Source organism: Impatiens glandulifera, chromosome 3 (assembly GCF_907164915.1).
Source record: "Impatiens glandulifera chromosome 3, dImpGla2.1, whole genome shotgun sequence".
Taxonomy (NCBI): Eukaryota; Viridiplantae; Streptophyta; class Magnoliopsida; order Ericales; family Balsaminaceae; genus Impatiens; species Impatiens glandulifera.
Window position 1 is genome coordinate 18,565,008 of NC_061864.1, and position 27,710 is coordinate 18,592,717.

At 30.6% G+C, this 27,710-nt stretch overlaps 5 protein-coding genes across 11 annotated transcripts; 1 reads left to right on the forward strand and 4 right to left on the reverse strand.

Annotated features, from left to right (window-relative positions):
• Positions 1–8,326: 8,326 nt before the first annotated feature.
• Positions 8,327–11,461, reverse strand: LOC124932802 (alpha carbonic anhydrase 1, chloroplastic-like). Of its 2 annotated transcripts, none has more exons than XM_047473482.1 (6): positions 11,285–11,461; positions 9,538–9,758; positions 9,325–9,428; positions 9,135–9,237; positions 8,881–9,063; positions 8,327–8,648 (listed from the first exon to the last, which is right to left on the reverse strand). In XM_047473482.1, exons 1-6 carry the CDS (start codon positions 11,325–11,327, stop codon positions 8,520–8,522), a joined length of 783 nt encoding a protein of 260 aa, XP_047329438.1. In that variant the 5' UTR covers positions 11,328–11,461; the 3' UTR covers positions 8,327–8,519. The 2 variants fall into 2 exon arrangements, with proteins under 2 accessions (XP_047329438.1, XP_047329439.1); XM_047473483.1 differs by having other exon boundaries at positions 8,329–8,648; positions 11,290–11,450.
• Positions 11,462–11,761: 300 nt separating this feature from the next.
• On the reverse strand, positions 11,762–17,972 carry LOC124932800 (heme-binding-like protein At3g10130, chloroplastic). 2 transcript variants are annotated; one of them, XR_007098778.1, is made up of 10 exons: positions 17,709–17,972; positions 17,529–17,615; positions 17,329–17,399; positions 16,001–16,102; positions 15,785–15,889; positions 14,996–15,131; positions 14,757–14,866; positions 14,625–14,678; positions 12,080–12,519; positions 11,763–12,006 (listed from the first exon to the last, which is right to left on the reverse strand). XR_007098778.1 is itself a non-coding variant. In XM_047473480.1 (9 exons), exons 1-9 carry the CDS (start codon positions 17,914–17,916, stop codon positions 12,439–12,441), a joined length of 954 nt encoding a protein of 317 aa, XP_047329436.1. In that variant the 5' UTR covers positions 17,917–17,972; the 3' UTR covers positions 11,762–12,438. The 2 variants fall into 2 exon arrangements, 1 of the variants encoding a protein (XP_047329436.1); XM_047473480.1 differs by having other exon boundaries at positions 11,762–12,519.
• Positions 17,973–18,116: 144 nt separating this feature from the next.
• LOC124932801 (1-(5-phosphoribosyl)-5-[(5-phosphoribosylamino)methylideneamino] imidazole-4-carboxamide isomerase, chloroplastic) lies at positions 18,117–21,295 on the reverse strand. Its single transcript, XM_047473481.1, has 8 exons — positions 21,106–21,295; positions 20,956–21,017; positions 20,660–20,867; positions 20,321–20,406; positions 19,741–19,842; positions 19,416–19,549; positions 18,568–18,616; positions 18,117–18,494 (listed from the first exon to the last, which is right to left on the reverse strand). Exons 1-8 carry the CDS (start codon positions 21,209–21,211, stop codon positions 18,318–18,320), a joined length of 924 nt encoding a protein of 307 aa, XP_047329437.1. The 5' UTR covers positions 21,212–21,295; the 3' UTR covers positions 18,117–18,317.
• Positions 21,296–22,043: 748 nt separating this feature from the next.
• On the forward strand, positions 22,044–23,156 carry LOC124932803 (iron-sulfur assembly protein IscA-like 2, mitochondrial). Its single transcript, XM_047473484.1, has 4 exons — positions 22,044–22,336; positions 22,429–22,559; positions 22,632–22,740; positions 22,821–23,156. The coding sequence occupies exons 1-4, from the start codon at positions 22,166–22,168 to the stop codon at positions 22,881–22,883; spliced, it is 474 nt and encodes a 157-aa protein (XP_047329440.1). The 5' UTR covers positions 22,044–22,165; the 3' UTR covers positions 22,884–23,156.
• Positions 23,157–23,430: 274 nt separating this feature from the next.
• On the reverse strand, positions 23,431–27,666 carry LOC124931567 (cell division protein FtsZ homolog 2-1, chloroplastic-like). Of its 5 annotated transcripts, XM_047472060.1 has the most exons (9): positions 27,544–27,661; positions 27,343–27,453; positions 26,576–27,249; positions 25,667–25,966; positions 25,009–25,099; positions 24,493–24,617; positions 24,121–24,213; positions 23,811–23,876; positions 23,431–23,686 (listed from the first exon to the last, which is right to left on the reverse strand). In XM_047472060.1, exons 3-9 carry the CDS (start codon positions 27,230–27,232, stop codon positions 23,564–23,566), a joined length of 1,455 nt encoding a protein of 484 aa, XP_047328016.1. In that variant the 5' UTR covers positions 27,233–27,249; positions 27,343–27,453; positions 27,544–27,661; the 3' UTR covers positions 23,431–23,563. The 5 variants fall into 5 exon arrangements, with proteins under 5 accessions (XP_047328016.1, XP_047328015.1, XP_047328020.1 ...); XM_047472059.1 differs by lacking the exon at positions 27,343–27,453 and having other exon boundaries at positions 26,576–27,284; positions 27,544–27,666; XM_047472064.1 differs by lacking the exon at positions 27,343–27,453 and having other exon boundaries at positions 23,431–23,691; positions 26,576–27,284; positions 27,544–27,666.
• Between the last annotated feature and the right edge of the window lie 44 nt (positions 27,667–27,710).

Sequence of the window (27,710 nt, forward strand, 5' to 3'; positions counted from 1 at the left end):
TCCCTAGTCCGCAAATATTTTGGGGGAAAAACGATTGTTAGAGTGAATGAGGTTCAAACAACTTTCCTTCGATGCTCTGATAAGGAGGATGCATGGAAGATGGGACTCATAAACCTGATTTACTAGTGTAATTGCTTGTCATTTGATTGTATTGTGAACCGGGCAAAAATGTACGACTCCATCTCTCCACTCCAATTTGTTCCAAATATTCAGCAATCCTAGGGTCTTTAATTTTAATCCTGTCAAAATGCAGATGAAATATGGACTCGGTGTATGCGCGAGAAGCCAAATCAAACTCAACGTGACAGTTATTAGTTTTAAATTTGACCATAATATTCATTTTGATTTGGTATGTGCATGCACCGTGATGTTTTTTTGGGAAAACTACGGACAAGGCATTGACAATACTTGGGTGTTTATCGGATATGAATACGAGATCCGTGACTGATTCAATTGTCAACCTTAGTTGTTGCATGAAATATGTTCAGGAGTTATTATTCTCCGAATCAACGATGCCAAAAGCAACGAGAAATAGTTGTTCATCCGCATCAAATGCTATCGCAACTAGTAATTGACCTTCAACCTTTTTCTTATGAAAGTTGGCATCAACGCATAATACAGGACGACAATAGCTTATGAAACCCCTAGGGACAAACATATACCTAAAGTGGCCTTGCTCATCCGTCTGGATGTCAGTTATGGTACCTGAGTTCTTCTTCTACAACATGAACATGTATGATGACAATTTACCATAGAAATCCTCCACAGTTCCTCGCACCGCCACTAAAGCCTTTTTCCTACACCTCCAAACCTTATTATATGTCAGATTTAACCCATAACTTGTATGCATGTCTTCCATTATTTTCTTAGGTATGTGGTAATGGTGATGGTCCATGTACTTAAGTTTGATGCACTCCCCAATTACCCATGATGGTGTTTGCCTCATATTCTCTTGCCTCGTCAAAATTGAGCATGTGTGTTCTTTTACAAATTTTCGAATCTCAAACATCTCCGAGAATTTTCCTTTCTTAGCACGCAATTTCCACTTGCAGTTCTCATCTAGACATTTTACAAACCAAAGATCTTTTGTTGAATTCTCCACTTTGAGAATAAAATGATTAGACATCGCATGTATATGCAACCTCAATTGTATTTCTTTTTTGTTATAAAAAAACGTACCCACTTCCAATCCGCTTTCAATGGTTAATTGAACAGGTGTTTCAATCTCGAGTGGTTCATATGAGAAGTTCTTGGTTCCCTCAGTATGGATGAATGTTTTCCTGGCATGGGAAGTGCTTGGTTTCAGGGTGAATGACCTACTCTTGTACTAGCACACTGTCTCAGACGTAAACATTGGACTTGTACTTCTTCTACATGGTTTTGACTTGGGAAGACATCTTGTTGCTCAAATACATCTTGCTGCTCAGATACATCTTGCTGTCTTGGAAAGACATCTTGATGCTCAGATACATCTCGCTGCTCAGATACATCTCACTGCCTTGGAAAGACATCTTGCAGCTCAAAAACATCTCGCTGCTCAGATACATCTTTCTGCCTTAGAAAGACATCTTGCTTCTCAAATAGACATCGCTGCTCTGATACATCTTGTTGCCTTGGGAAGACATCTTGCTGCTCAATTATGTCATTTTTTTGGTATTTTGCTTTCTTGAGTTGAAGGTATTGACTTCTCTACTAAAAAGATACACATTGGAGTACGATGATGGGGTAGTGAAGTCGAAAGTTCTTGTAAATAGAACGCCACATCGCTATCTCGAATGATTGTCGCAGGAGGATAATTCATCATAAACATATTATACTTCACTTTGAACACTAAATCATATCTTAATTTGTCCACACCAATAACATCATAGACAAAGGAAACTAATTCTTCATATATAGCATTTTGGGGTAGATTCACACCACGACATGAACTTGAGAAAAAAGAACTAACACCACCATCATCAGTTTCCAATCTCCATCAAAGAGGAGAAAAACACTCACATACATGTGATCTGCAATTGATAAAAATTCACAGAAGTGAGTGAGTGTTAGTTGTGCAAAATGTATCTATCGAAGGCGAAAAATGCATCTGTCGCAAGAGGAAAATGCATCTGTCGAAGGAAGATGCATCTGTCGCAAGAGAAGATGCATCTGTCGCAGACGAATAATGCATCTTCGCCTGCGACATATGCATATTTGTCTGCGACAAATGCATTTTCGCCTACGACAGATGTATCTTCGCCTTCGACAAATGCATATTCCACCATAAAACCATTCAGCCACCTCCTAACCTAAACATAAACTCTAAACGCTAAAACCCCAAATCATTCTTCCATTTCAGTATGAAAACGACGAAAAACGGAAAAACTCACCTGAAATGATGAAGGCGTTCCGGCGTTGCCTTGGCTTCCTTCGTTTTGTTGGTTCACCTAAAATGATGAAGGGTCAATGTGTTGGTTCGCTGCGATCATGAAAGGGAATACCAAATGGGAGAAAAGGGGAAACTGAAATGAGGAGAGGGAGGGAAAAGGGTTGGGAAATAACGAAACCCATATTTTTAATTGAGGGGTAAAAGTGTCTTTTTCCCATGGCAAAATGTTATATTTGCAAAAATTATCCTACCTATGTTAAATTTGGAAATAACCCTATTTCGTCAAATTTCCCTTTTCTAAAAAGTTCATCCACTCTTCGTCTCCGTCTCTCTAGTTATTCCTCATTTTTACTTTTCATATTATATTTAAATTTGTTTTTATATTTAAATCTATGTTATATTTAAATTTGTTTTATATTTTAGTTTCATACTTTATAATTTTATTTTGAATAGGCTGATCCTAATGCACATCGATTGACAAACAAGTATCTTCCATTTTACAAGGATTGATGTATTGTATTTAGAAAAGATGAAGCTAATGATATAGAGTATGAAAATGTTGGAAAAGAGCCTACATTGAGGTCAGTTAATGCAAGAACTAATGATGTAGAAGAATGAAGACCGGGTAAGATAAATAAATACTTTATATTTGACATGTTATCTTAAATACACTTTTTGTAATTATACTTTGCTAAATCTATATAATTTTTCTATCAAAGAAGATAATATATGGTGTCAATTTTATTAACTATGTGAGTAGTGTGAGTAACTTGGTTGTTAATCATTTTATTTTATAAACTAGATATATTTTTAAATGAGGTAAAAGAAAATTATTTATTATTGTAGTCAAGATTTAATATAGTGGTAAGAAATTTAATTCTTAAATGAGATCTAAAGAGTTTAAGATTTTCCCATGAACAAATAAGTAAAAAGAACTATGGGTGAAAAGCAAAGTTTCAATATTAAACATGAACAAATAACTATCTTTGTTAACATCATTTTATAACATAACAAAAAATGTGTTCACAAATTTATGGTAATATTATTTTATAACATAGCATTTTGCGTTCACAAATTTATGGTAACATTATTTTATAACATAACACAAAATGTGTTCACAAATTACAAGCATTATAAGTAATAATAAAAAAAATACATTTATAAAGAGAAATAAAAAAAATTAAGTAAATATTAATTTAACAATTAAATTAAATTTATATAAATATAAAGAACAAAAATGTCTTTTACATTTTATACAATATTTTATACTATCAACCAAACAAAAAATTATAAAATCTATACAATTTATAACCCTCTTATACTTTCAACCAAATACAAATAACATATATAACTTATACCTCTTAATACCCTTTACAACTTATAACCCATACAATTAATACATATACATATAACTAATACCATATAACAAACGCTACCTAACATACTCGGAAAGGATATGGATTTTTAAGTGAGACGCTGACTCCGCATCTTTATGACACATTCTATAACGACTCACCATAATGCACTAATTTTTCATACATCTATCATCCGTCAATATCTTTCCATGCACAACACTCCATCCAAAAAATTAGATCTTAAATGAGAATTTAGAGTCCCACAACTAATTCTCTCATATAAGATTATAAGGTCCATTTAACTAATTCTCTCGTATAAGATTATAAGGTCCATTGCAATTAAATATAAGCCATGACTAATCTTAAAATTATCAATATATTGTCAAAGCAAAATATCATATTAATAAGATTTAACTATCAAAATATTAAAAATGGGAAACCATTCTCTTTCTTTGCCAACACGATTGAGATCCTAAACTCAATCGTTCGTGAAGCCATCACGTTCGTGGTCATCGGAGGACGACCCGATTCGGGAAAATTTGTCGGGATCCTCATCAATATGTTCTGTGTTTCTTTGGTTCATGTGGAAAAAAAAATAATGTTCCTAGTTACATCTAAATTCCTTGCTGCGCCTCTTCCCTTAGTTTGATGTACTATATGAATTCCTTAAGAGACTAATAGAGTAAAGACGAATCTGAATTTATGAACTGATGTCATTCTAGATAATATGCCAATCCATTTCCGGCCAAGTTTCAATTTGGTTTAAAATAGAATTTAATTTTAATTCACATGAATAATCCTAATTTTCTTATAACACATGCTTACTAAAGTTATTGTATTTTTGTGATACAAAGTTAGTTTGAAAAGGAATATTTTGTTATAAAAATAATATAAATAAAAAAATATGTGGACATGACTACACAATACAGTTAGACAAAAGTTTAACTGTTCAATAAATTTAACATTTTTTTACAAATTTATATATATATATATAAAATTTTATAAGTTAATAAATAAATTTAATATATCTATCCAACTTTATAAATAAAATTAATATTTTTATTTACAAATTTTAATCTTCAATTCTTAGCTCCATTCAAACTTTTAGTGTTTCAAACAAACATAATTATGATTATGGATAACAAAATTTATATACATCAATAAAATATTTTTAAAATAATTTATAATTTAAAAAATGATATTAATTAAATTAATAAATTAAAATATTATAATATAATTGGTTTTAATTTATATTAGATAAATTTATTTATATTTTTAATTTTAAAAATTAAAATTAAATATTCTTATATTTATTTTTAAATATATATGTATTCTAATTATTTTTATTTAATTTATTTATTAGGTTATTTTGTAATATATAAACTATATAAATTTTTATAACTATTTATTTTTGATAAAAATAAAAATTCAAAATTTATTAAAATATCTAATTCTTTAATTTTGTTCAATTATTTTATTATAATTGTTATCTAATAAATATGTTTCATTTTTAATTATTTATATTATTAGTTATATATAAAATTAAAAACTTTTTTCAATTAATGGTTTTTTCTCATAATAAATAAAAACTAATATATTTATTATTAAAAAAAACAATTTTTTTATAAATTAATAATAATTGTGTTTACCTTTTTTATTTATTATCTGTTTGTAATATAATTAATAATATTAAAATTATTATATTTATAATTATAAAATGATTTAAAATTAGTTTATTAAATAAAATTTAAAAAACTTATTTTTTTCTAATATAAATTTTAATAAGCATTATAATATTTTAAATTTTTTATATAAATAAAAAATTATATTAATATAATAAAAAATAATTTTATTAATAAAATATAATTTTTAAATATTAATATTTAACTGACGTTTTTATAAATTATATTTAAAATATAATTAATAAATTATATTTATGTAAATTAATATATAATTATATATTTTATTAATTAATCTTATATATTATTATTTTTAGAAAGTAATATAATTTTATAATTTTTTATTTTAATAAATAGAAATTCTATTATAATTGTTTTTTAAAATAATTTAAAAAATTAAAAAACAATTATAAGTTAGCTAAATTATATAATTAATTTTAAATGTATATTAAAAATTAACTATATTAATCATAAAAATAATAAAATTTTATTATTATGAATAATATTTAATATTTAATATTTAAGAAATAAATTATTTTTTAATTATTAACTTTAATTCTAATTAAAATTTATTATTTTAAATGAATTCAAATTTAAAATAACGTTATTATTATTATTATTTTAACAACATTATTAATAAAAAAAATTATAATGTTTTATAAATAAACTAATAAATAATTTAAATAATTATTATTTAAAAAATAGAAAATATATAAAATTATAAAATAAATAATAAAAATAAACTTTTTATATGTTATTTATTATTATTAGATTCGTTGTTAGTCATCCCTTAATTAAAATAAATGTTAAATAATTTAAAAAATTAAAAAATAATTATAAATTAAGTAAATTATATATAATTATTTTTTAATATATATTAAAAAATAATTATATTAATCATAAAAATAATATAATATTTAATATATATATATATAATAACTAATTTTTTAATTTTTAACTCTAATTTTAATTATAATTTATTATTTTGAATGAATTGAAATTTAAATAATAATAGTTTATTATTATTATTATTATTTTAAAAACATTTATAATTTTAATAATTTTTATAAAAATAAACTAATAAATAAGTTATATAATTATTATTTAAAAACTATAAAATATATGAAATTATAAAATAAATAATAAAAATAAACTTTTATATGTTACTGTATTTATTATCCTTAATATTTATTTTTAGAAACTTTATTATCCTCTCTTAATTACCCATTTTTAACTAATTAAATTAAATTTTAAATATTTTAAAAAATCCAAAAATAATTATAAATTAGCTAAATATATATAATTAATTTTTAATATATATTAAAAATTAATTATATTAATCATAAAAATAATAAAATTTTATAAAATTTTATTATTACGAATAATATTTAATATTTATGAATTAAATTATTTTATAATTATTAACTCTATTTTAATTATAATTTATTATTTTAAATAAACTCAAATTTAAAATAATAATAATTTTATTATTATTATTATTTAAATAACATTTTTTTATAAATATTTATATTTTTTGAAAAATAAATTAATAAATAAGTTATATAATTATTATTTAAAAATAGAAAAGGTATGAAATTATAAAATAAATAATAAAATAAACTTTTTATATATTATTTATTATTGTTAAATTTGTTTGTAAAAACTCTAATTCTTTTTTAACTAATTGAATTAAACACGTTAAATAATTTTAAAAATAAAACAATTATAAATTAGGTAAAGTTTTATTATTATAAATAATATATAATATTTATGAAATAAATTATTTTTTAATTATTAACTCTATTTCTAATTATAATTTATTATTTTAAATGAATTCAAATTTAAAATAAACTAATAAATAAATTATATAATTATTATTTTAAAAAATAAAAAATATATGATATATGAAATTATAAAATAAATAATAAATATAAACTTCTTATATATTATTTATTATCCTATATATTCGGTTAAGTTTGTCTTTTAATAATATTTTCTTAATAAAAAGTTTAATATTTTTTTAATATTTGAGCATGTATTAATTAAAATATTATATAATAAATAAAAATAGTAATAAATGTTTTATTATATATTAATTTGATTTATAAAACATATAACTTATAGGATATATATTTTTTATTTAAAAATCTCAAATTTATCCAATTATTATTTATTTATTTTATAATATAAAAACAAATCAAGCTTACTTTTTTAATATAGAATATTAATTAATTTTATTTATGCCTAAATTAACTATTATATTTAAATTACTTTTTTCTGATTTATTTTTTAGTTTTAAAGTGTATTGGATAAATATGTTGAAAATAAATATTCAAATGAAAATAACTGAATTATAAATACTTAATATGTATATTATATTATACAAGTTATTTTTTTTTTATAAAATATGAGACTAAAAAGTATTTAAACATTATTTTATTCCACATCATTTAATTATTTTTAAATATTAAAAGTTATTTTATTGTAGTATGGAGACAAGTCATGTATAATTGATCAACTTAAATGTCTAATTTGAGTTAGTCAAATAAATTTATTTCAAATAAATAGTTAAGATTATCACCGACTAAAAAATAAATAAATAAAATGAAAAGACTATGATTCTTTGGTAAGTTCTTCTCTAGTGGTATGATTTAATTCTCAAAATCTGTAAAGAGATGGCTAACACAAACTTTAAAATTAAATGAATACATGAATTTCAAATTATACTTTGATTCTAATATGTTAAGTCGATGCTTAATTAGAGTGTAAAATGATACTTGGATAACTTTTAGTATTTTTGAAATCACTTTAATAATATAACCAGATTAAGAGAACTATCCTTATCCTTATTATTATTGTGACATTATTATATTGAATAATGATTTTTAGAGAATAAATTCTGCAATATAAAATAAATAAATGAGATAACTTAAGATTGCATATTGGTAGAAAGAATCAGATACATAACATGTTTATTTTTATTGTATGGCTCTCATATAATAATATAACCAGATTAAGAAGAGATATGATATGCTACATACAACATGGGACTACTAAATTTACATTATTATTAATAGTTGTCGCCTCAAAGACAATATATTTTTTTTATTCTCTCTAATCCGATTCACTGTATAGATCCACGTGTCGATCATTCAGTGGTTGCACTGGCCTACTGTTGCCCTTGCACTTGGAATCCAGTGGGGCCTTCAGAAGCGCCACCTGTTCCTTTGATATTGATCTCACCTGCAGCAAATTACATTTCTCATTTTATTTTTTATTATTTATAAAAGAATATAAAGATATTTTAATTGATAGTTAAATAATTAAATGGTTTGAAATGGCCCCAAGCCTCTTCTAATACTATTTTTGATTAAATGATTGTGGATGAAACAATGTGTTATTCATCCCCAAACATGGCCAATGATTTTGTTTTAATTAGTTTGATTCTAAGAACAGGTAAATTTACGGTTTTAACCTTTCCAAGGATGACATATTTGATATTTTCGGTGCATGGAGGAGTAGTAAGAGAGCCGACGTAGTGGTAATACTTGCGAGTGCCCCTCTCCAATTTTGGGGCGTTGAAACTTTTAACCGCAATTTGAGAGACTTCATTGGATCCACATTGTTCCTTTGCCAACTCTACCAATTGGTTTTGCATCTAAAAACGAAAATAAAATCAAACATCGAATTACCCATTATACCCTTGTCACACGATTATTCAACAATTACCTTAGCAAGGAGGGGATCAGCATTCCCTATTTTGTAAAGTACTGCAATAACTATTCGGCTGCCATCTGTAGCTACATGGAATAGTTGAGATTCTGCATCATATCTGCAATTTTTATATATAAGTTTAATATGGGGTTAGTATTTTGATTAATAATTTAAATGATTTGATATATGAAACGGTAATACTCACTGTTTGCCATCGATGGTGTGTTCGGATGGGGTGTGAAAGTTAATTTGTTTGAAGGTGTAATCCTTCTCTTGAAAGTTAAATCCTCCAGCATTGCCTAAATTCAACTATATGTAATAATAATGAAACTCTTATCAAGGTTTAATTATCATGTACATTTAATATAATAATAATAATGATAATAGATTTGTTGCATTTGATGGATAGAAAACGAACCTCAACATAGAATCTGCGATTGATTAATGAAGCATTGACAACTTTGTAATCCCTTCCCAATGACTTCAAGTCCTTGTTAGCTTCCATTTTGTCTTCGTCTGGAATGTCTATCGGTGACTGCGATTTCCCCGATTGACAAGTCTCATAACTCGGGCTTAAGCTTCCCCATTTGTCTGGACCATTATCGCCCGAATAAGAGAATCCTGGACTCATCTGAAGTTCTATTTTTGTGGACCACATAAAAAGAAGAAAAAAAAATAGTCATCTTAATTACGCATATTACACTATATACAAACAAGGGTATTTGCTTATCGAATTGACCCTAGCACAAGGGGTTGCACTCTATCAAAAGTTTATTACGTTTATATTCTTTTAATATTCAACTCTGTACATCAAATTAGACAAAATAATTATAAAACATAATATAATAATTATTAAACAAAAGTTGAAACAAGAAAACGACCTTAAATCCGTTCATATCAATTTTGATTATATAAAATATTTTTCGGATTGAATTGGGTAGGAAATTTGAGCATAAAAATATATATACCCTCTTCGGACTTGTCATGAGCATGGACAACAAGAAGCAGTGCAGAAGCTAGAAGGAATAAGTGAAAAGTACAATACACCATTATTGTTTTGTTGAAATCCCCCAATCCTGATCGAATCTCAAACTATGTTTCTTTCTTTAAGGTGATGAGATATATCCCTTCAAAATTATTTTCTATTTCTCAAGAAAATTATATATATAAGTATCTGTTTTATCTCTTCTCCACCAGCTAATTTTACATTACACACCAAATGAATGAATGACAGGGAATGATTAGCCAATAGTTTCTCCCTATAATTAGGGATCAATCACTCTGTCTATATTTATCATCCAACCTTTTTTTATTTCTTTTTACATAATTAATTAATAAGGGTGACAGATTAAAAAAAATTTGGGGAAGAAATGGGGATAAAAAAAAAAGTGTGAGGAGAGAGACAATTTTTTAAATTTTTTAACGAATTAGATTGTGTCAGTAATTAACTAACTAATATATATAACTAATATATAGGAGAATATTAACTAAAAGACGTGACTTATACCTGGTATATATTAAGTCATTATTCAATAATCTGTATTTAATTATGATATAGAGCAATAATAACATGGTGTAGAAAATATTGACGAAAAAACGTGACAGGAGACTTGACAAATGTTAAGTCATCAAAAAAAAAAAATTAATTTAAAAGGGTAAACTAATTTATCACTAATTAGTTTTAAAAATAATTTCATATTAAAATATTCCATTCACTATATCATATTTATATATAACACATGTTTTAAAAATAAATAGTTTTGATGAATTAGTCTAGTATTTTAAATTAATATTTTTTCTCTTATAACTAAATACAGATTTTTGAATAATGATTTGCAAATTAAGTCAGCTCATCAATATTCTGAGACACCTTATTACCGCTCTATCATTATTATTATTATATTAGTTAATTGAACTTAAATAAATAAATTTTAAATATTTAAACAACTTTTGTAACTAAATTTCATTTATAAATTAAATATGATTAAAATGTAGTATTAATTTAAAAATATAATAATAATTTCTTAATTTGTAAACATATATTACCATTAATTTATATATATATATATATATATATATATATATATATATAATATAATCATTAATTATGAAATATAATAATAAATTGCAATAAAAATAAAAATAAAAGTGTAGAGTAAAAATACCTAACCTCATCAAAAGCGTGTTGATATCATCAGTCACTACCATCCATCATCGAGATTCATCCCCTTCCCCTCATATCTGAAAGTGGGTTGGCCCTGAAACACATGAACTTTTTCCTTTTCCATCAAAAACTATCATGGCCAACATCTTCATAAAAAATAAAGCATAATATCTGCAAGAATCAGTCAAAAAAGTTCCAACAATTGGGTCTAGCTAAAACATGGACAAAAGCTTTTTTAAACTACCAACCAAGATTTGAACATTAGATCCACTTAAATAAAAATACATAGATTATCAGATATTCATCTTTGCTTTGTCTGAAAAAGACTCAAAACAAAGCATTGAGCACTTTTGGTATCCAAATCAATCTGCTCGGGCTATCAATTCAGTCGCTAAATAAAATAGTTTTTACCAAACAAAAAATGTATTCGTTTCTCAAACTAATCGAGTAACAGCTACAAATATACCACTATGAAAACATTTTACTTCGCAAAGAACTCAATCTTACTAATTTAGTGAACATTTGAGAGGCCAAGCACATACCTGGGTAAATGTTATAAATATGTAGTAAGCCCCTCTAAATGGTAGTCCACCACTACATAAAGGTTCCAGTGGAGCCAATTGTTCCAAATTGCACTTAGATGTAACAATGTGGGGTCCAAAGCGGCATTGAGGTCCTTTTGTAATATTGAGCTATGACAGGGGGCAGTTTCCACTTGGTTTCCTATATATACAACATAGTAAATATTTTCAGATAAGCTAAGAAAAAACATAATCATGGGAAATTGTTTGGTCACCCGAGAAAACATAATCAAGGTAGTGAAAACCGATGGCAAAGTACTTGAATACAAGGTACCCATCAAAGTTCATGAAGTCTTATCAGATTTTGCTGGTCATGCAATATCCGATAGACTTCCTGTCATCCAGCATCTTCAACCAGACGTTGTCATGGTTAGTGGTTGCCTTTACTACCTCTTACCACTTCCAATAGTACCGTCAGCACGAAGAGAGAAAAAAAAGGTAAGATTTGCTGATCCTGAGGCAGTAACATGCAATGGAGGTGGAGTTGTCAGGATTAAGCTAGTTATCACTAAGAAAGAACTGGAGGTCATGTTAATGGAAGGAGGAATTTCAGTAGAACATATGGTTCCCATGATCAAGAAGACAAAGCAGCAAACCACAAATGAGGTTGAGCATCTAAAAGGTGATGAAAATTTTGTATGTGGAGGAAGTAAGCCTGCAAATTAATAGAAAGCATACCTGAATGAACTTCATTTTTCTCCTGTATCATCGATGTAAATTATAGAAGAATACTGCAATTACGGTTATACAAAAGATTCCAAGAACATGGGTGATATCAGTTTGGTTATTTCAGCAAAATGAGGAATCTAACCATTTATAAAAATAAATCAATATTTATATCCGACCTTATATCCAAGCAAATCAGATCCATTAAATATTGGTAAGAGTTTTAAATTTTAATTGAAAATTATCAAACATTAAATACAAGTATCAACTGTAAGCTGGATGTAAACGCAATTTTTACTCCAACGAAAATAGAGAGCCAAATGTTCAGGAGACCGATGGACCTTATAATGACTAAGGTGACTTGATATGATAGTTGGTTCTGATCAGGGTGCGACTTTTGTGACGGTTGAAGGAGGGGCTTTAATTAGCTAAACACATTCATCTACCTGCAACTTTATAATTTGTTCTTCTGCCATCAGGGTTTATTCTTTGTAGGAAGCTAGCACAACAACCCACGACCATTTCCCCTATTTAAATTAGGGTGATTTTAAGACATTAGCCTCTTACCTAAAGACTTTTTCTACTTGAACTACCGCTTTTTGATTCAATATATTCTGTTTTGGTCTATTTATGTAATCTACCAAAAGAAAAAATGGCAATTGGGTATTAGTGGATATTCAAGACAGTCTCACAAACCAGGTGGGACAACTGAAAGATTGAAGGTATGTCTAGTTGCAATGGGCTTCTCCCAGTTCTATGAAATTGATTACCAAGAGAATTTTGTTCCCGTCGGTAAGCTCAACACAATCATGATTTTTTTTTTTCATTAGTCCAACAAATATTGGCCGTTACTCCAACAGGATGTCCAAAAATGTCTTCCTAAACAGAGACTTGGAAGAAGAAGTTTATATGGTTGTTCCTCCCAAACTTGGATCATAACCAAACAAAGTCTGCAAGCTAAGCAAATATTTGTACGGCTTCAAACAATCCCCCAAAGCATTGTTCGACAAGTTTGCCATTTTTATAATGAATCTCATACAGGAGATAGGGTTAGGGTATGAGGAAAGCTGAGCTGCAAAAAGGAGTTAACACATCTGGAAGTTATGAGGAAGGGCAGTTATGAAGAGTGGCGGTTAGAGTGGTAGAATATATTAATAGATGAGAATTTAATAAATTAAAAAAACAAAAGATGAGAATTTAATAAATTAAAAAAACAAAAGATGAGAAAAACAAAAGATGAGAATTTAGTATGCTGAAAATTTAGTTAGGGATTCTATTCTGTCTTCTAGGGTCTTCTTTCATCTCAATTTTGTATTCAACCATAACAGTTGTTCCTCGCGTCTGTAAGCAACAATCGCGAGGTTCATTCTGAAGTCAGAATTGGTTTGATTTCTTCCCAGGGTCCATGCAAAATTTTTGTAGATTGAAAAGTTTCTTTTCAAAAAGTCATTGTGAGAAAGATAATCAAAACAATACAAGTGGTCAGTAAATTAGTAAAAGAAAAATGGAATATGATGAAACGCCAGTAAATTAGTGTTCTTAGTCAACAAAATATTATACCCTTCTTTGGCTAATCAAAAAGGAAGACACGTTTTCTTTTCAATCACAAAATGTCCAATTTGCCATAACTACTGACAATTCGGCCTATTTTTGGCAGCATGCTACTGTGACCCCACTGCCATACCAAAGTGCTCCAGCTCACTCCTCAATACTAATTCCTTATCTATTGAATATAAAATACATGCTAGAAATGATTACTTCCATTTACAGAGCAAAGAGAGGTGCAGCATAAAATTAACTTGCTGCTTGTAACAGATTTGCAATGTAGTAAAACAAGGCCAGATTTGCAATGTAGCATTGGAGGTAGATAGATACCACTTAGAATATGAATTTACTAGCAATGTGTACAAGATTATTTATTTTTTAATACTAGATTCAGGTATACAACATTTCTAAATATACAAATTTTAGAAAAACAATATCAACTTATGAACATTATATATTGGATACTTGTACAGAAATATAATGGAAAACTCAGCATTCCTCTAGTGAATGTAATATCTCATAATGGGAATACTAATTTTTCCAGCTGACCTCTAGAGAAATCTCATTGCGACGTGTGAAGGGAAGTGTAAAAGGTGGATTGTACTGTAGCAAAAAAGGAATGTATAAATTCACCTGTTTGAATTGATAATTTCGATTGGGGTACTCAATTGATAAATTCACCTGTGCAATTTCCACTGTGGCACCATCCTTCACTTTGAACTCGGTGTCATTTTTCAGTGCATTTCGCAATGCTAACTCTCTACGGCTAACTTCTTCATCAGTAACAAATCCTGGCAAAAGAGAAGATGCAAGAAAATGAAGCCTCTGCAGAAACACAATTCATTTATATCTAACAGTAAAGTTCAATTATCCATATGAAACTAGGCTATATTTACATTTAGAAAAAGTTGAGGATGGACCTGAAAATGCAGAAACAGCAACAATCTTCCTTGGCACATCTATGATCCTCACAGCTGAATCCTTTGGCACTGGTAGATTGGAACCATATTTTGAGGGCATGACAAATGACATCTGCCACTTGTTTCCATCCTCCAGCTAAAAGGATTTTTCGAACAACTTAGTTGACATACTTTTAGTTCTATTTTTCCTCATTTTTGTTACTTTTTTATTGTAAGGATTGTGAATGATTCAGCAAAAGCTGTTAGACAAGTTCTTCTTCCTTGTAATGCATGCATCACAATTCACAACCTCAATACCCCAAAAAATAAAGATAGAAAAATATGAAAAGAGAATGGCTAACAAAGAATCCCATTTATATATGTGGATTTCCTAGTAAACTTTAGCGAAGCCGAATGGTAAACAATAGGTAGCCAAAAAGATATATCTGGCATCCTTCTCTTTCTCAACATTCTTTGTCTAATATTGTCTATTTCATAAGGACTTTTGTGTGCCAAAAACAATAAACTGGAAATTATGAGTCTCCACTAATCAAATAAAGCACTCATGCAGTATAATCAAAGGGGATTAATGCATATGAACAAAGTCACACAACTGTGAACCCATATTTTCAACTACATTACATTTTATTTGAATTTTCAATTTAACTACTCGTGTCACAATAAAAAAGCATTTATATGACATCATCATTTGTGACTGTGAGGGGTTTCACTTCGTTATTGCAAAATCCTGATTGAGGAGTTTGCTGATAAAATTGACATTTACATTATTGAAACTGGCTAGATGGTCACCTTCTTTGTTATCACAGGTGTTGTCATTTCCATCTTCTCCCCATCAGATTGACTCTTACGGGTAAAAACAGGGGTTGTCATCTCCATTCTTTCCTTTGTTGTATTCTAAAGACATGAAAAATAAATAAATTTGCAGAACCAAGCAGCTGATAATATATATATCCTCACAATTTGAACAAGTCCACTCAAAGTATCTCTAAAGAATTTATTGTTTACCTTACCAAACAAATATTCGGCTAAGACGTTGAAAGATTGTGATGCACCATTGAAATCGAAACCATATTTCCCAGGCATTGTTGTCTCGGCAATGGAATATGGCTGTATCAAATGTCATAAATTATTTAGGCTTGTGACGAAAGAAGCCATAGAGACTTTAAACAAATGAAACACCTGAGAAAATTTGATGCTCAAAAGGATGAGAAAGTAGAAGAAAGAATAATTGCAATAATGTAGGAAACTATTGTAACTTCTCGCTAGAGACAACTATGACTCATAATTAACTAGAAGTACACTGACACTATATAAAAGTAAAGCTAACTCTCATTTTACATCTTTCACTTGAGTACTGAACCAAGTATTCAATATTCAAACTGTAAGACAGCTATCAACATTTCATGACATTGGCCCTTGGAAGGAGACTATTCTTCACTAAATGATACTAGAAACAGCTAATGCAATTGGACCTTTCTTTACCAACAAGTTAATTTATTAGGTCATCACAATCCTCCAGGTAGTTGGAGATTTCATTATTCACACAAGTTACATTCAAAAAATGTACAAATGAGTTCAATAAGAAAACATGTATTTCTCACTGGAATATTCTACATGCACATGGCCAATGGGACTACATTTACAAAAAATTGGAAGACGAAAAGATTTTTTGGTTCGACGCATGGAATTAGCTAAGCATTTTATTCGAACAAATATAGAACCAGAATGGATGGTTTTGTATTTATTACCAGTTCTTCCTCTCGAATTGAGACCAATCATTCAGATAGATGGGGGTAAACTAATGAGTTCGGATATTAATGAACTCTATAGAAGAGTTTCTTAGAGGACTAATGCTGGTTTGAATAAATGTCAAAGAAACATGCTTCAATTTAAGAAATCATCGTACATTCAACCAAAACCTTCGTATTGATTGGCTTCACTATTTCATGCATATTAGTTGATGCAACATTGCTTTCATGTGCTCATCGCCTTATGCATATGAAACTCTTTCATTACCAATAAGGCAAAATTTAAGCATAAATAAGATGCATATAAAGGTGCATGATTATCGTCGGTAGTGCTTAAATTTGTGAACATTTTGCACCTGAATCTGTCAAGTTCATGAATCATAATAATGGAACAACTTATTAGCTTTACAAAATTCTTATTTTCTTTTTGTATGATATGGTTAAATATGTTAATCTTTGGTGTTACTAATTCATTGATTTATCTGTACCTCCACTACTCAATCTCCAAATTCTCCTTATCACAACATAAACAGTATCTACCTCTATTCACATGCAACAGAGACAACATGCAAAGAGAATAAACACCTCTACTTCTCTTATCTCGTACTGATTCCTCCGGCTCAAAACCTTAAACTTCACAGTCTCAAGATCAGGTACTGCAGAAGCAACAGAAGGGAAGAATAACTATAAGGAAATAAAATGATTACCACTCTACATTTCAGACAGTGCACAACACTTGAAAGAGGAAATGAAGGAGTGGATTCAACTGTTTAATAAAAATAGACCTGCCATTAAAGCTTCCTCCAAACTTTGACTATCGAACCTCCGAGGAAATACATACTTCACTGTTTCGTTCACTAGGTCTTCAAAAACTATCAAATATTCCATTCCGTAGCACAATCATTAAATCATATATAAAAGAAAAAGGCAAGGTTTAAATGCTACATGAGCAAACAAACATTTACATCTCTGAGATATAGACGCGGTTTGAGAAGTAAGAGCAAAGACGAGTGATACTCGAGCTTCCATGGCGGATATGCCTGTTCGCTTCTGTGAGGACGCCGCGACGATTCTGTTGTTGGACATACAAACCAAGGTTGGATTCGATGAGCGCCGATCGCGGTATCTTAGCGGTAAGTAATCGTATACGACTGGAGCTCTGACCAGAATCATCTTGCCAGTGTCGATCGTTGAACTTCACAGACTCAACGGGAGAGAGAAAGAGGTGGTTATTTCTCTGCCATGGGCTTAAGGATGTAAAATGTCATTTTGCACCCTTACTTTTATCGCAAGTTTGAATTTAAGGACACAACTTTAAACATTAACATTTTCTTCCATAAGATTTTTTTCTTCATTAATATGTAAAGAAGAGGAGAAGAAAACAAAAGATAAATAAACAAACCTCAACATCTCATAAACTACAATACAATAATTCCTTCCTAAGTTTGAAATCAAACAAGACCTTACATGCCAAAACAGAGGATGTAGATTCAATTCAAAAATGTGAAAATTCAAGAAAGATGAATCATTCTAAAAAAGAGAAATAAATAGGACTGAAAAACCAGCTGCCTTGGTTAAAAGGCCACTTTGTTTTGCTCAAGATGCCAAGCAACCACGTCTTTGTATTCCAAATTTCCGCCAAAGATATCCAAAGCACTACCAACTGTCACATCCACTCCTCCCAAACCAGCCACTCGGATTCTCTCCAAATCCTCCATCACAGTGACTCCACCCGCATATGTGACCGGGATCTGTCATGAACTCGGTTGGTTAAAAGATACAAACATAAATAAATCTTTTTGCATAATATTGACAAAAACATACAGGTGAAAGCCTCCCTAGTAATTCCACGAGCTCTTCGTCAATTCCCAATCTGTAACACCATACTGCGTGTCAATTATTTTCTGAATGTTGGAAAAGAAAAGAAACCATAATAATGCATCTTTTGTCGAACAGAAGAAAACTTAATCCCAATGGGAATTTATCATGTTCATCATGAAACAAGAAGTTTATGCCTTCTTTTGAAGCTATGAAGGCTAAAATCACCTTTCTTCTGTAATGCAGAAGACATTACTAAACCCCTTTTGCTCCAAACTCTAGATAAATAAATAAAAAGAACTAAACCAAACTACCCGCCTAAATCTTCTAAGACTTGTTGATACTTATGAAGGACTTCATCAATTTAGGGAAAACAAATGAGTATTTGCAGCAAGAGCGGGTTCATTTAGAAATACCATTTCATATCCAACTTCACATCCAGATGTGCATGCAAACCGGATCACATTTTGGAAACAGTGTATATTTAGAAACTCAGTTTCACTGTCAGATCCTGATCTGAATCCGGATTCAGAAACAAAAGATGTTTCCAAATAAGGGACAATATATACTTGAGGTGATCATGTATGTCAATCAGATTGCTAAAAATTTTCCCAGATAAAAGAACAAATTTATGATTATATGATCCTAGAAGTTCTCTGCCTTCATCTTTATTTCAAAAATTTGCAATTATCCCTACTTTCAAATAAACACATTGCTTTGATATGCTTTACTTCGTAGAGGGCTATGTATGTAAAGTTAGAGTCACAGGGATCTTTCACATTGTGATTATTTGTTTCTTTGATCCGTCAACATATGATAGTGTAATTAAAAGGAAAGTGATCAACTAGACTTACTTTTTGCCTTCAACATCAACGCCATGGACAAGAAACTCATCAGCATATGTTGCAAGAAAATCCAATATCTTCTGATCAAGATATACGTCTGTGAACTTCTGCCATCTATCGGTAACAATAACATATTTTCCTTCCTGCATGTTTGTTAGGGCAGAAAAACGAACAAGAATGATAAGTCATGAAACACGACAAAAAACAATTTAAAAAATAAATCCTATTCTGGTCTCTTTTTTCAACTTCTTTTTTTTCATTAGAGTACAAGAATAATTATCCATGAGCAACTTTGACATCATGTCTTCTGATTTAACTGACAAACTGTTCCTACCTTCTTTCGGCAACTAAGATCCAACACAAGCCTTTCTTTTCCAACAATGCGAATGAGCTCTTTTAGCCTCTCAAGGTCCATTTGGCCATTGTTGAAAACATACTGCATTCGATAAACAGGAGGCAATCATAAGAACGTCAAGCCCTTTCTTCCCCGACAGCTAAATAAGAACTTACAATTCAGTAATTTATTCTTAACAATAGGATCACTAATCATAATAGAATTTTCTAGAGGTGGCTTTTAAAACTATGACATGCGTTCTGGTACAGAAAAGCAGTGAGCCTATTTGATTGTAGTTTGATAGCTATGATGTGAAACTAAATCTAAATGTAAACTAGGTTTAAAAACCTATTTCCATATAGGCTAAACAGAATCAGGAATTGTTTTAGTAATACTAGAGAATATACACAGACAGGGCAAGAATTGACTGCAGAATATGTTTATGGAGTATGAACAAAAGGTTCAAATTCCTAATAATATGAGTAATCACTGTTATAGAGCAATATTATACTTTATAATCATTTGTAACAATTGTGTTCTTTTTTGGGGTGGATAATATAATATAGAACTAGAAACATACAGACGTGACAATGACATGACTTGCTCCTTTTTGTATGTAATCAAGAGCATTACTTGGATTGATCCCTCCTCCAAGTTGCAATCCACCTAGATTTTGATCCTCCAAGTAAGTTCAGCAAGAGGAAAAAATCTGTTAAGTTTAGACATAAAATCAACCACAACACAGCTGAAAGATCAGCAGAAATATCTCATGTTGAACTCATAGCTCCTTAACAATACAACATTCACACCAAATCCAGAACATAAGACGAAAAGGTTGAACACAGATTCATAGTACGCCGCAGACAATTCTATTTATTCATTTCAAGAAAGTAACATTTTTCTATCAACAACTGTTTACCAGGATAAGCATGCAATGCTTCAGTAGCTGCATTTATGCTGGAAGAATCAGCTCCAAGCATAATCACATGGCCACCAATAAGTCCATCTTCTCTATAGAGATTCGCATACTCAGCTGCTGATCTGTTCGATTCAAAATTGGTTATCAGACTTGAATCATCCTCCTTCAGATCCCGAAGAGTAGAACCCACAATTTGCTTTACTTTTCCCTGATGAACAAACAATCTATCTCACTAGTAACCAACAGAACCAACACTGAAATGAACTAAACACCAAAACTTTTCTACAGTTTTCAACCTTGTGAATATCAATACAAGGGCGGAATCGAACGCCGCAATTTATGCTGAGACCACGAGGTTCTGTGAAATTATAACTATTATTATTGAAGAAAAGAACTATTAAATCAATGTCTTTAACATTCAAGATATAGTATGAAGAAATAAATACTTGAAATGAAAGAGCACGGAGTACTGATAACTCTTCGACCGTGAATTGAAGAGCTCGAGGAGAAGGCCGGCGAAGATGCCGGAGCTGATAGACTGTAAGCTTCCATTCTTTTGGCCGGAAAAGCTCTGCGATCGGCGACGGAAAAAATCGACCAGGTAGAAATAAAATTTCGGCACAATCCTGAAATAGATGATGCTTGATTATTGTTTAAAATATTATATAAGGTAAAATAAATGTAATTTATAAAGTGAAAATTTGACGAAATGGTCCTAAAAACTAAAAAGCTTCTTAAATCTCATAAAATTAATTGCATTGATAATCATTTTAAAATATTTTGAGGAAATTATCTCATCGCGTCACGCAAATGGCAAAATCGTCTCGCGACAGAAAAACCTATAAAAAGTCCTGAATACCCGGGCAAAATTGTCTTGCGAAAGACAAAATCATAATATAATTATAGACTGACCAGAATATTTTTCGTTCACGAGACGATCTTACCATTTGTGTTACGCAATGGGATAATTTTGTCAAAATATTTTGAATGGGTCATTTGCACAATTAAATTTATACGCTGTCTTCAGAGCATTTAAAGGGCTTTTTAAAATCATTTCGTCAAAATTCCCCGTTAAACAAGAGAAATTTAACGAGATGACCCTAATAATGAAATCATTTTCGGAAATGACACAGCCCAGATAAAGTTTGCAAAAATTATTTTTGCGTAAAGCAAAGCACCTTGGAAACCGCCTTCGTCATGCGAAGTCATTTTTGCAAACAAACATTACGCGAAAACGCAAATGAGTATTTTCGTTTTTAGACATGCCGAAGAGACTATTTTTACAAAATTTATCATGTCTCGGTCATTTCCCAGAAGGGGTTATTATTAGGTCATTTCGTCAAATTTCCCTCAAACAAGGCCTTAATTAAAAAAAAAAAACTCATTCTTAACCCTGTGGACGAAGAAGATCTGCAAATTTCAACGACGAACAAGTGGTGGTTGATTCGGAATCTCCTTTCTCCGGCGAATACATAGGTAAAATGCTTTGAATCGGCGGTGAAAATCATGTCTTCTAGGTCGGTAATACGTCAGCTTTATCCATATTTCGTGGCTCGAATTCGAGACAACCGGAGGCTTCTAAGTTCAGCGCACTCCGTCCTTACCGAAACTCCTCCAGCTTCATCGGAGACGACGACGAGTCCTGATTCTCTTCATCTGACAGATAATTGCGTACAGGCATGTTTATTCTTTCATTCTTTCTTTATCATCTCTCCGTTAGCATCGAATTTCAATGATATGAAATTCGCGGTTGAATTTTGACCTTGCAGAGATTGAAAGAGTTGCAATCAGGTGAGGTTTCAGGGAAGGATAAACTACTAAGGTTAGGAATAGAAGCAGGTGGATGCTCTGGATTTCAGTATACATTTTCCCTGGATGATAAAATCAATTCAGATGACAGGTTTGAATACAGTTTTTGTTACAATTTGATAACCTAACCTAATAAACTTAAATCATTCTTCTGTAAATATAGGATTGTTGAAAGAGATGGAGCAAAGTTAGTGATAGACAATATTTCCTTCGATTTTGTGAAAGGAGCTTCTGTGGATTATGTTGAAGAGTTGATTCGCTCTGCATTCCAGGTTTGTTTTGTTTACAGTTTTCATATAGCTTGAATTTTCTTGATGATGAAGAAGGAGCTTATCTTGTTTAAATGGTACAGGTAACTAATAATCCAAGTGCGGTTGGTGGATGCAGCTGTAAGAGTTCCTTCATGGTGAAATGATAACTAAATTCGTGAAATCGAGAATTTTGATTCTTCACACTGATGATGGTAATCAGAGTTTGTTTTTTGAGATGAAATAATTGAGAGAATATAGGGAGAATGTAAACTAATATATGTTTTAGCAAATTCTTTGTATCGATTCTCTTACAACTCCTCCTATTCATTGCATCTTATTCGAATGATTATGAGATATACCTTCTGGATATGTATTCATATGTATTCAAGTTCAATGAGTTGCAGCTTTACTAGCTATATTTGGATCAATATTTTGAATGCAAAGGTGTGATGATTGTCTTCTATATTGGTTTATTTTTTAAGTTCATCCAAAATTTGGAAACATTAGTTAGTGCTTTATGTACCAAAAAAACATCATAAATTTGGTCAAAAAGAGAGAATGGTTTATATAAATGAGATTATGTTTCAAATGATTTTTTTTATGAATTATAATCAGATTGTTCTGTATCATTGAAATATTTGATAAGCATAACAAATGTATATATTTTCGGATCATGAAGAACATGACAAAGTTTGTTCGATAAAACTAATCTGCAAAAACACAACATATACACTTTTATTCTAGCTGTCTGGATTGATCTTTGTCACTTTGTTCCTCGCACATAAAAAAACTTTCCTACAGTACAAACCGATGGCTCAAACTCCTAAGGAGGTTTAAACGCAATTTAAACTCTTGGATAACGAGACTGCCCTTTCTTCCTCAAGAATTCCGGAATCTCTACTGTTCCACCGCCACTTTCACCGTATAGGGAAGGTCTCCCCCCGAATTCTTGACCTATCTGACTTGCCTGTTCTTCTTCAAGGTTTGCTCAACTCAGAATCATATTGACCAAATAACAACAGCACATACTAATAACAATAATAATAAGGAGAAGAAAGAAAGATACTTGGAACAAATTCAGTTGGTACTACCTGGCCAGACTTCCTTTCAGTTTCTTCTTGTCGTTTAAATCCAGTTGCAATCAGAGTTATGCTAACCTGCAACAACCACCCCAAATGATTGATAGTCAAAATCATCCCTTCTTGGGTTATTTTCAAATAATCATTTATTACATTAACATATTTTTTCAATCACTCAATTCATCAATTAAAATACCGAAAAATTCTTACATTTTTTATAAATTTAAACTTCAAATACAAAATGTATATTTTGAATTCATAACCGAAGATAAAACAAATTCCAAGTGTTTATGTGATCAAGGATGTTATATATAAGTCTTACTTGACCAGTTAATGTTGGATCTATAACTGCTCCAAATATCAAGTTAGCACTAGGATCCACAAGATCATATATAACCTCTGCTGCAGCATTTACCTGCAAATGTCCCCCAATAAACACAGATATTATAGCTTAACAAATCTTCTTTACATCACAAATTCAAATCAAACGTAACCATATAATTAGAAACTCGTCACACACACGATGTAATTGGAATACTGATAAAGTTGATCATGATCCAGATTATATGTGATTTTTGACAAACATAACAAATGTAAACTTTTTCATATTAGATGAAAAACTGCATACAGAAACAGCTCTAATTGTTTCAATGAAAGAATAAAATGTGGAGAGTGAAAGAGAGAGAAGGGGTACCTCAAACAAAGTCAAATCATTGCCACCAGTAATATTCCAGACAATTCCAGTAGCTCTCTCTATTCCTATATCCAATAAAGGCGACTGTATACAACTTAATGCGGCATCTCTAGCTCGGTTTTTCCCTGTAGAGAAGCCATTCAATGCCCAGATAAATAAAACAGATGAATGATAAATTACAGCAGATTGTATTTGCTTAATCTCTGCTTAACACCTATCGATTTTTCATTATTTATTTCAAAACTGAAAAACCTGTTTTCCCATTTCTAGGGAACTTTTTTGGAGTGGTAACAACTTCAGTTACTTTTAGAAAGAAATATTGGATAAACATACAATAAAAGAATCTATACAAATAAAATCATGTTCTATATTCCTAATGAAACAAAGACACAAAATTATTTGTCGAAAAAGAAAGAGGAAACACAGTATCATTTTGCTTTTAGTTGGTATAAGTCAGTTCAAGAATCATCCTTCCCAAGTCAATTGAATAAAGTAAAGTCATTTTCTTGCACCAACCTGTTGCAGATCCTATTCCCATCAACGATGACCCTGCATTTGCCATGATAGCTCGTACATCAGCAAAGTCCACATTCACCAATCCAGGGATCTGCAGTTTAAAAATGTAATGAGATAACAACAATACAATGACCTGAAAAGACATTAACTATTCGCTTGTTATTATTGTTGGACTCTCACGCTATAAAGGCTAAGCTTTGAGTAAATCAATAATAACTTATGTTTACTAATCTGGATGATGATCCAGAGAAAAAAACTATCAAATGAAGCTAGAAAACACATTATAATCTTAATCATGATTCATAAAACAATCTAGATCATGATTGTGACAAGATACAGTTTAAAAAGGCTAAATGTTGTATTATCTTGAATCAATTCCAATCATCACAAATGTTCATTTTCTACTGAATTTCTCTCATGCATGTGACGATAGCTAATCATGGGGAATCTTAGCTTAACATCATTGGTTGGCCCTGTTTCTAATAGCTTAGCTTTTAGGTGAGTTGGTAAATTAAAAGAAATTAACAAATTATCAATATTTCAAACAGTTTGCTTAATATTTGTGCCTACTTCAGATATATATATATGTGTGACCAAACAGTATATAATTAGAAGTTAGAACCAATCTTCACACAAGCTTAGTAAACTTCATACATACTGTAATTATGTCAGAGATTCCACGAACGCCTTGTCTGACAATATCATCTGCAAGGTTAAATGCTTCTGTAACTGGAGTTGAAGGGGAAACTGCAGTCAACAGCTTGTCATTTGGAATGACAATCAGTGTGTCCACATTTTCTCTCAAAGCTGCAATCCCTTCTTGGGCTTGGACAGCTCTCCTTCTTCCCTCAAAGGAGAATGGAGTTGTCACGATACCTACAGTCAGGATGCCCATAGATTTTGCAATTCCTGCAACCACTGGTGCCCCACCTGTGCCTGTTCCTCCTCCCATCCCAGCCTGCATTATTTCAATTCAAATCTCCATTACAGAGAAGCCAAATAACATATATAAACAGGAAGAGCAAAAATGGCTGGAATGCTGTTTTGGTATAGGTTTTTGTCAAGTTAACTCGAATACAACAAAATATACATTTGGCATACAATTCTAATTGGAAACTGATCCATAAAATGTTCTGAATCACAAAACAGTAATTTGCCTCAACTTCTAACCCAAGGTTCCAAGTGTTCAAAAAAAAAATTAAGTAATTTGTCCTAAATACCCTTAACTTAAAAACACAACAATAATCCATATATATAGAGTAAGGGCAACATTGGAAATATCAAGAAAAGAAAGTGGATCACAAAGTAGCCAAAATTGATCTTGAATTTTATAGCATGATATAAAATTGATGGATGATAATAATATGTTTATACAATATGCTTATAAGTGCATGAAAATGATAATCATGAAGCAGTTCATTTAAACCATAAATCATGGAGCAGATAATTATTTATAAAAATAGGAAAATCCTCAACATTTTGTTCAAGTTACCCATTCAAATGTTCCGAAGAGAATAAGGAGTAATGGCAATTGAGATAAAAACATAAAAGTATAATTATTGATTACCGTCACAAAGACCATGTCTGCATTGGCAACAGCTTTCTGTATTGATTCTTTGCTTTCATTAGCAGCATTCATACCAATATCCGGGTTCCCACCAGCACCAAGTCCTCTAGTCAACTCTTGGCCAATTTGTAGTCTATGTTCAGGGAACACAGGAGAAATTCGTATTGCTTGAGCATCTGTGTTCACAACCCAAAATTCCACACCCTTCATTGAACTTTCTATCATTCTGTTGACAGCATTTGACCCACCACCTCCAACACCAATCACTTTGATTTTGGCCTCATTGTTGTTATGAATATCCGATGAATCTATCATATCCTCAGTTATGCTTCCAATTAAATCGTCTTGATTAGGTTGACCTACTTTTCTTCCACCCTCACCTTTAAGCATAAAAACTTCAGGGTGTAAATTAGAAAAGGGATCTTTACTATAGTGTTGATTGATCCGTTGAGAGTTGGCTGAGCATTTAAACTGGCGTGAACATGGAATAAACTTCATGTTACCAACCTCCAGTCCATTTTTCATAACAAAGACATTCTGGATGTTAACTCTTCCAGGGTGATTGGCCATGGACGCCCTAACTCCATTGAGAGAGAGTAAGCACACAGGTGCACGAGTCTCCAGAGGTGTAATGTGAAGTAACGAGCAGATTGACATAATGTTTTAGCTCAATTCTGCAATTTCACTTCCAACAAGTTGTTCAGAGCACCTGTTAATCAGATATGAATAAACAAAGTTTCCATTGAAAGGTAACAAACTAGTCATACAAGGTTAAAATAATGTTGGACGAATGGCAGCAGGCCAATGAAACCCATGTTTGTGATGAAACAATCGTGGAAAATCAAAAGAATTACAGCGAAACGGAGAGAAATCGGACCCTAGAAGATAAAAAAATGCGACTTAACAGATTAACACAACATCAAAAGAATGAAAAGATACATTTATTGCCTGAGATATAGAGAGAGTACCTGTGTAAATGATCCCAGAGACCAGTAAGAATCACTCTTCAATCTCTGTCACTAACCTCCTTCCTTTCCTATGATACTATCTTAATCTATCTCTCTTTCTTTCTTATTTTCCCACCCTAGTTTCTTTCTTTTTTTCCCTTATTATTTATTTATTTATTTCATTTTTT

Excerpts from the sequence above, each read along its gene's own strand:
- LOC124932802 (XM_047473482.1), bottom strand. The coding sequence starts at position 11,327 with ATGGTAGTGACTGATGATATCAACACGCTTTTGATGAGGTTAG. Across the intron at positions 9,429-9,537 it reads ATCGCAGATTCTATGTTGAG|TTGAATTTAGGCAATGCTGG; the intron begins GTTCGTTTTCTA and ends TATTACATATAG. Across the intron at positions 8,649-8,880 it reads AATATGTCATCCTTGGAAAG|GTGAGATCAATATCAAAGGA; the intron begins GTTAAAACCGTA and ends AATTTGCTGCAG.
- LOC124932800 (XM_047473480.1), bottom strand. The coding sequence starts at position 17,916 with ATGATTCTGGTCAGAGCTCCAGTCGTATACGATTACTTACCGCTAAGA. Across the intron at positions 17,400-17,528 it reads GGAGGAAGCTTTAATGGCAG|TACCTGATCTTGAGACTGTG; the intron begins GTCTATTTTTAT and ends TTGCTTCTGCAG. Across the intron at positions 15,132-15,784 it reads CACCTGTGATAACAAAGAAG|CTGGAGGATGGAAACAAGTG; the intron begins GTGACCATCTAG and ends AAATCCTTTTAG.
- LOC124932801 (XM_047473481.1), bottom strand. The coding sequence starts at position 21,211 with ATGGAAGCTTACAGTCTATCAGCTCCGGCATCTTCGCCGGCCTTCTCC. Across the intron at positions 20,868-20,955 it reads CTTGTATTGATATTCACAAG|GGAAAAGTAAAGCAAATTGT; the intron begins GTTGAAAACTGT and ends TTTGTTCATCAG. Across the intron at positions 19,550-19,740 it reads ATCTTAGTTGCCGAAAGAAG|GAAGGAAAATATGTTATTGT; the intron begins GTAGGAACAGTT and ends ACAAACATGCAG.
- LOC124932803 (XM_047473484.1), top strand. The coding sequence starts at position 22,166 with ATGTCTTCTAGGTCGGTAATACGTCAGCTTTATCCATATTTCGTGGCT. Across the intron at positions 22,337-22,428 it reads TGACAGATAATTGCGTACAG|AGATTGAAAGAGTTGCAATC; the intron begins GCATGTTTATTC and ends TTGACCTTGCAG. Across the intron at positions 22,741-22,820 it reads TGATTCGCTCTGCATTCCAG|GTAACTAATAATCCAAGTGC; the intron begins GTTTGTTTTGTT and ends TAAATGGTACAG.
- LOC124931567 (XM_047472059.1), bottom strand. The coding sequence starts at position 27,232 with ATGTCAATCTGCTCGTTACTTCACATTACACCTCTGGAGACTCGTGCA. Across the intron at positions 25,100-25,666 it reads GAATCTCTGACATAATTACA|ATCCCTGGATTGGTGAATGT; the intron begins GTATGTATGAAG and ends TTTAAACTGCAG. Across the intron at positions 24,214-24,492 it reads ATGATTTGACTTTGTTTGAG|GTAAATGCTGCAGCAGAGGT; the intron begins GTACCCCTTCTC and ends GGACATTTGCAG.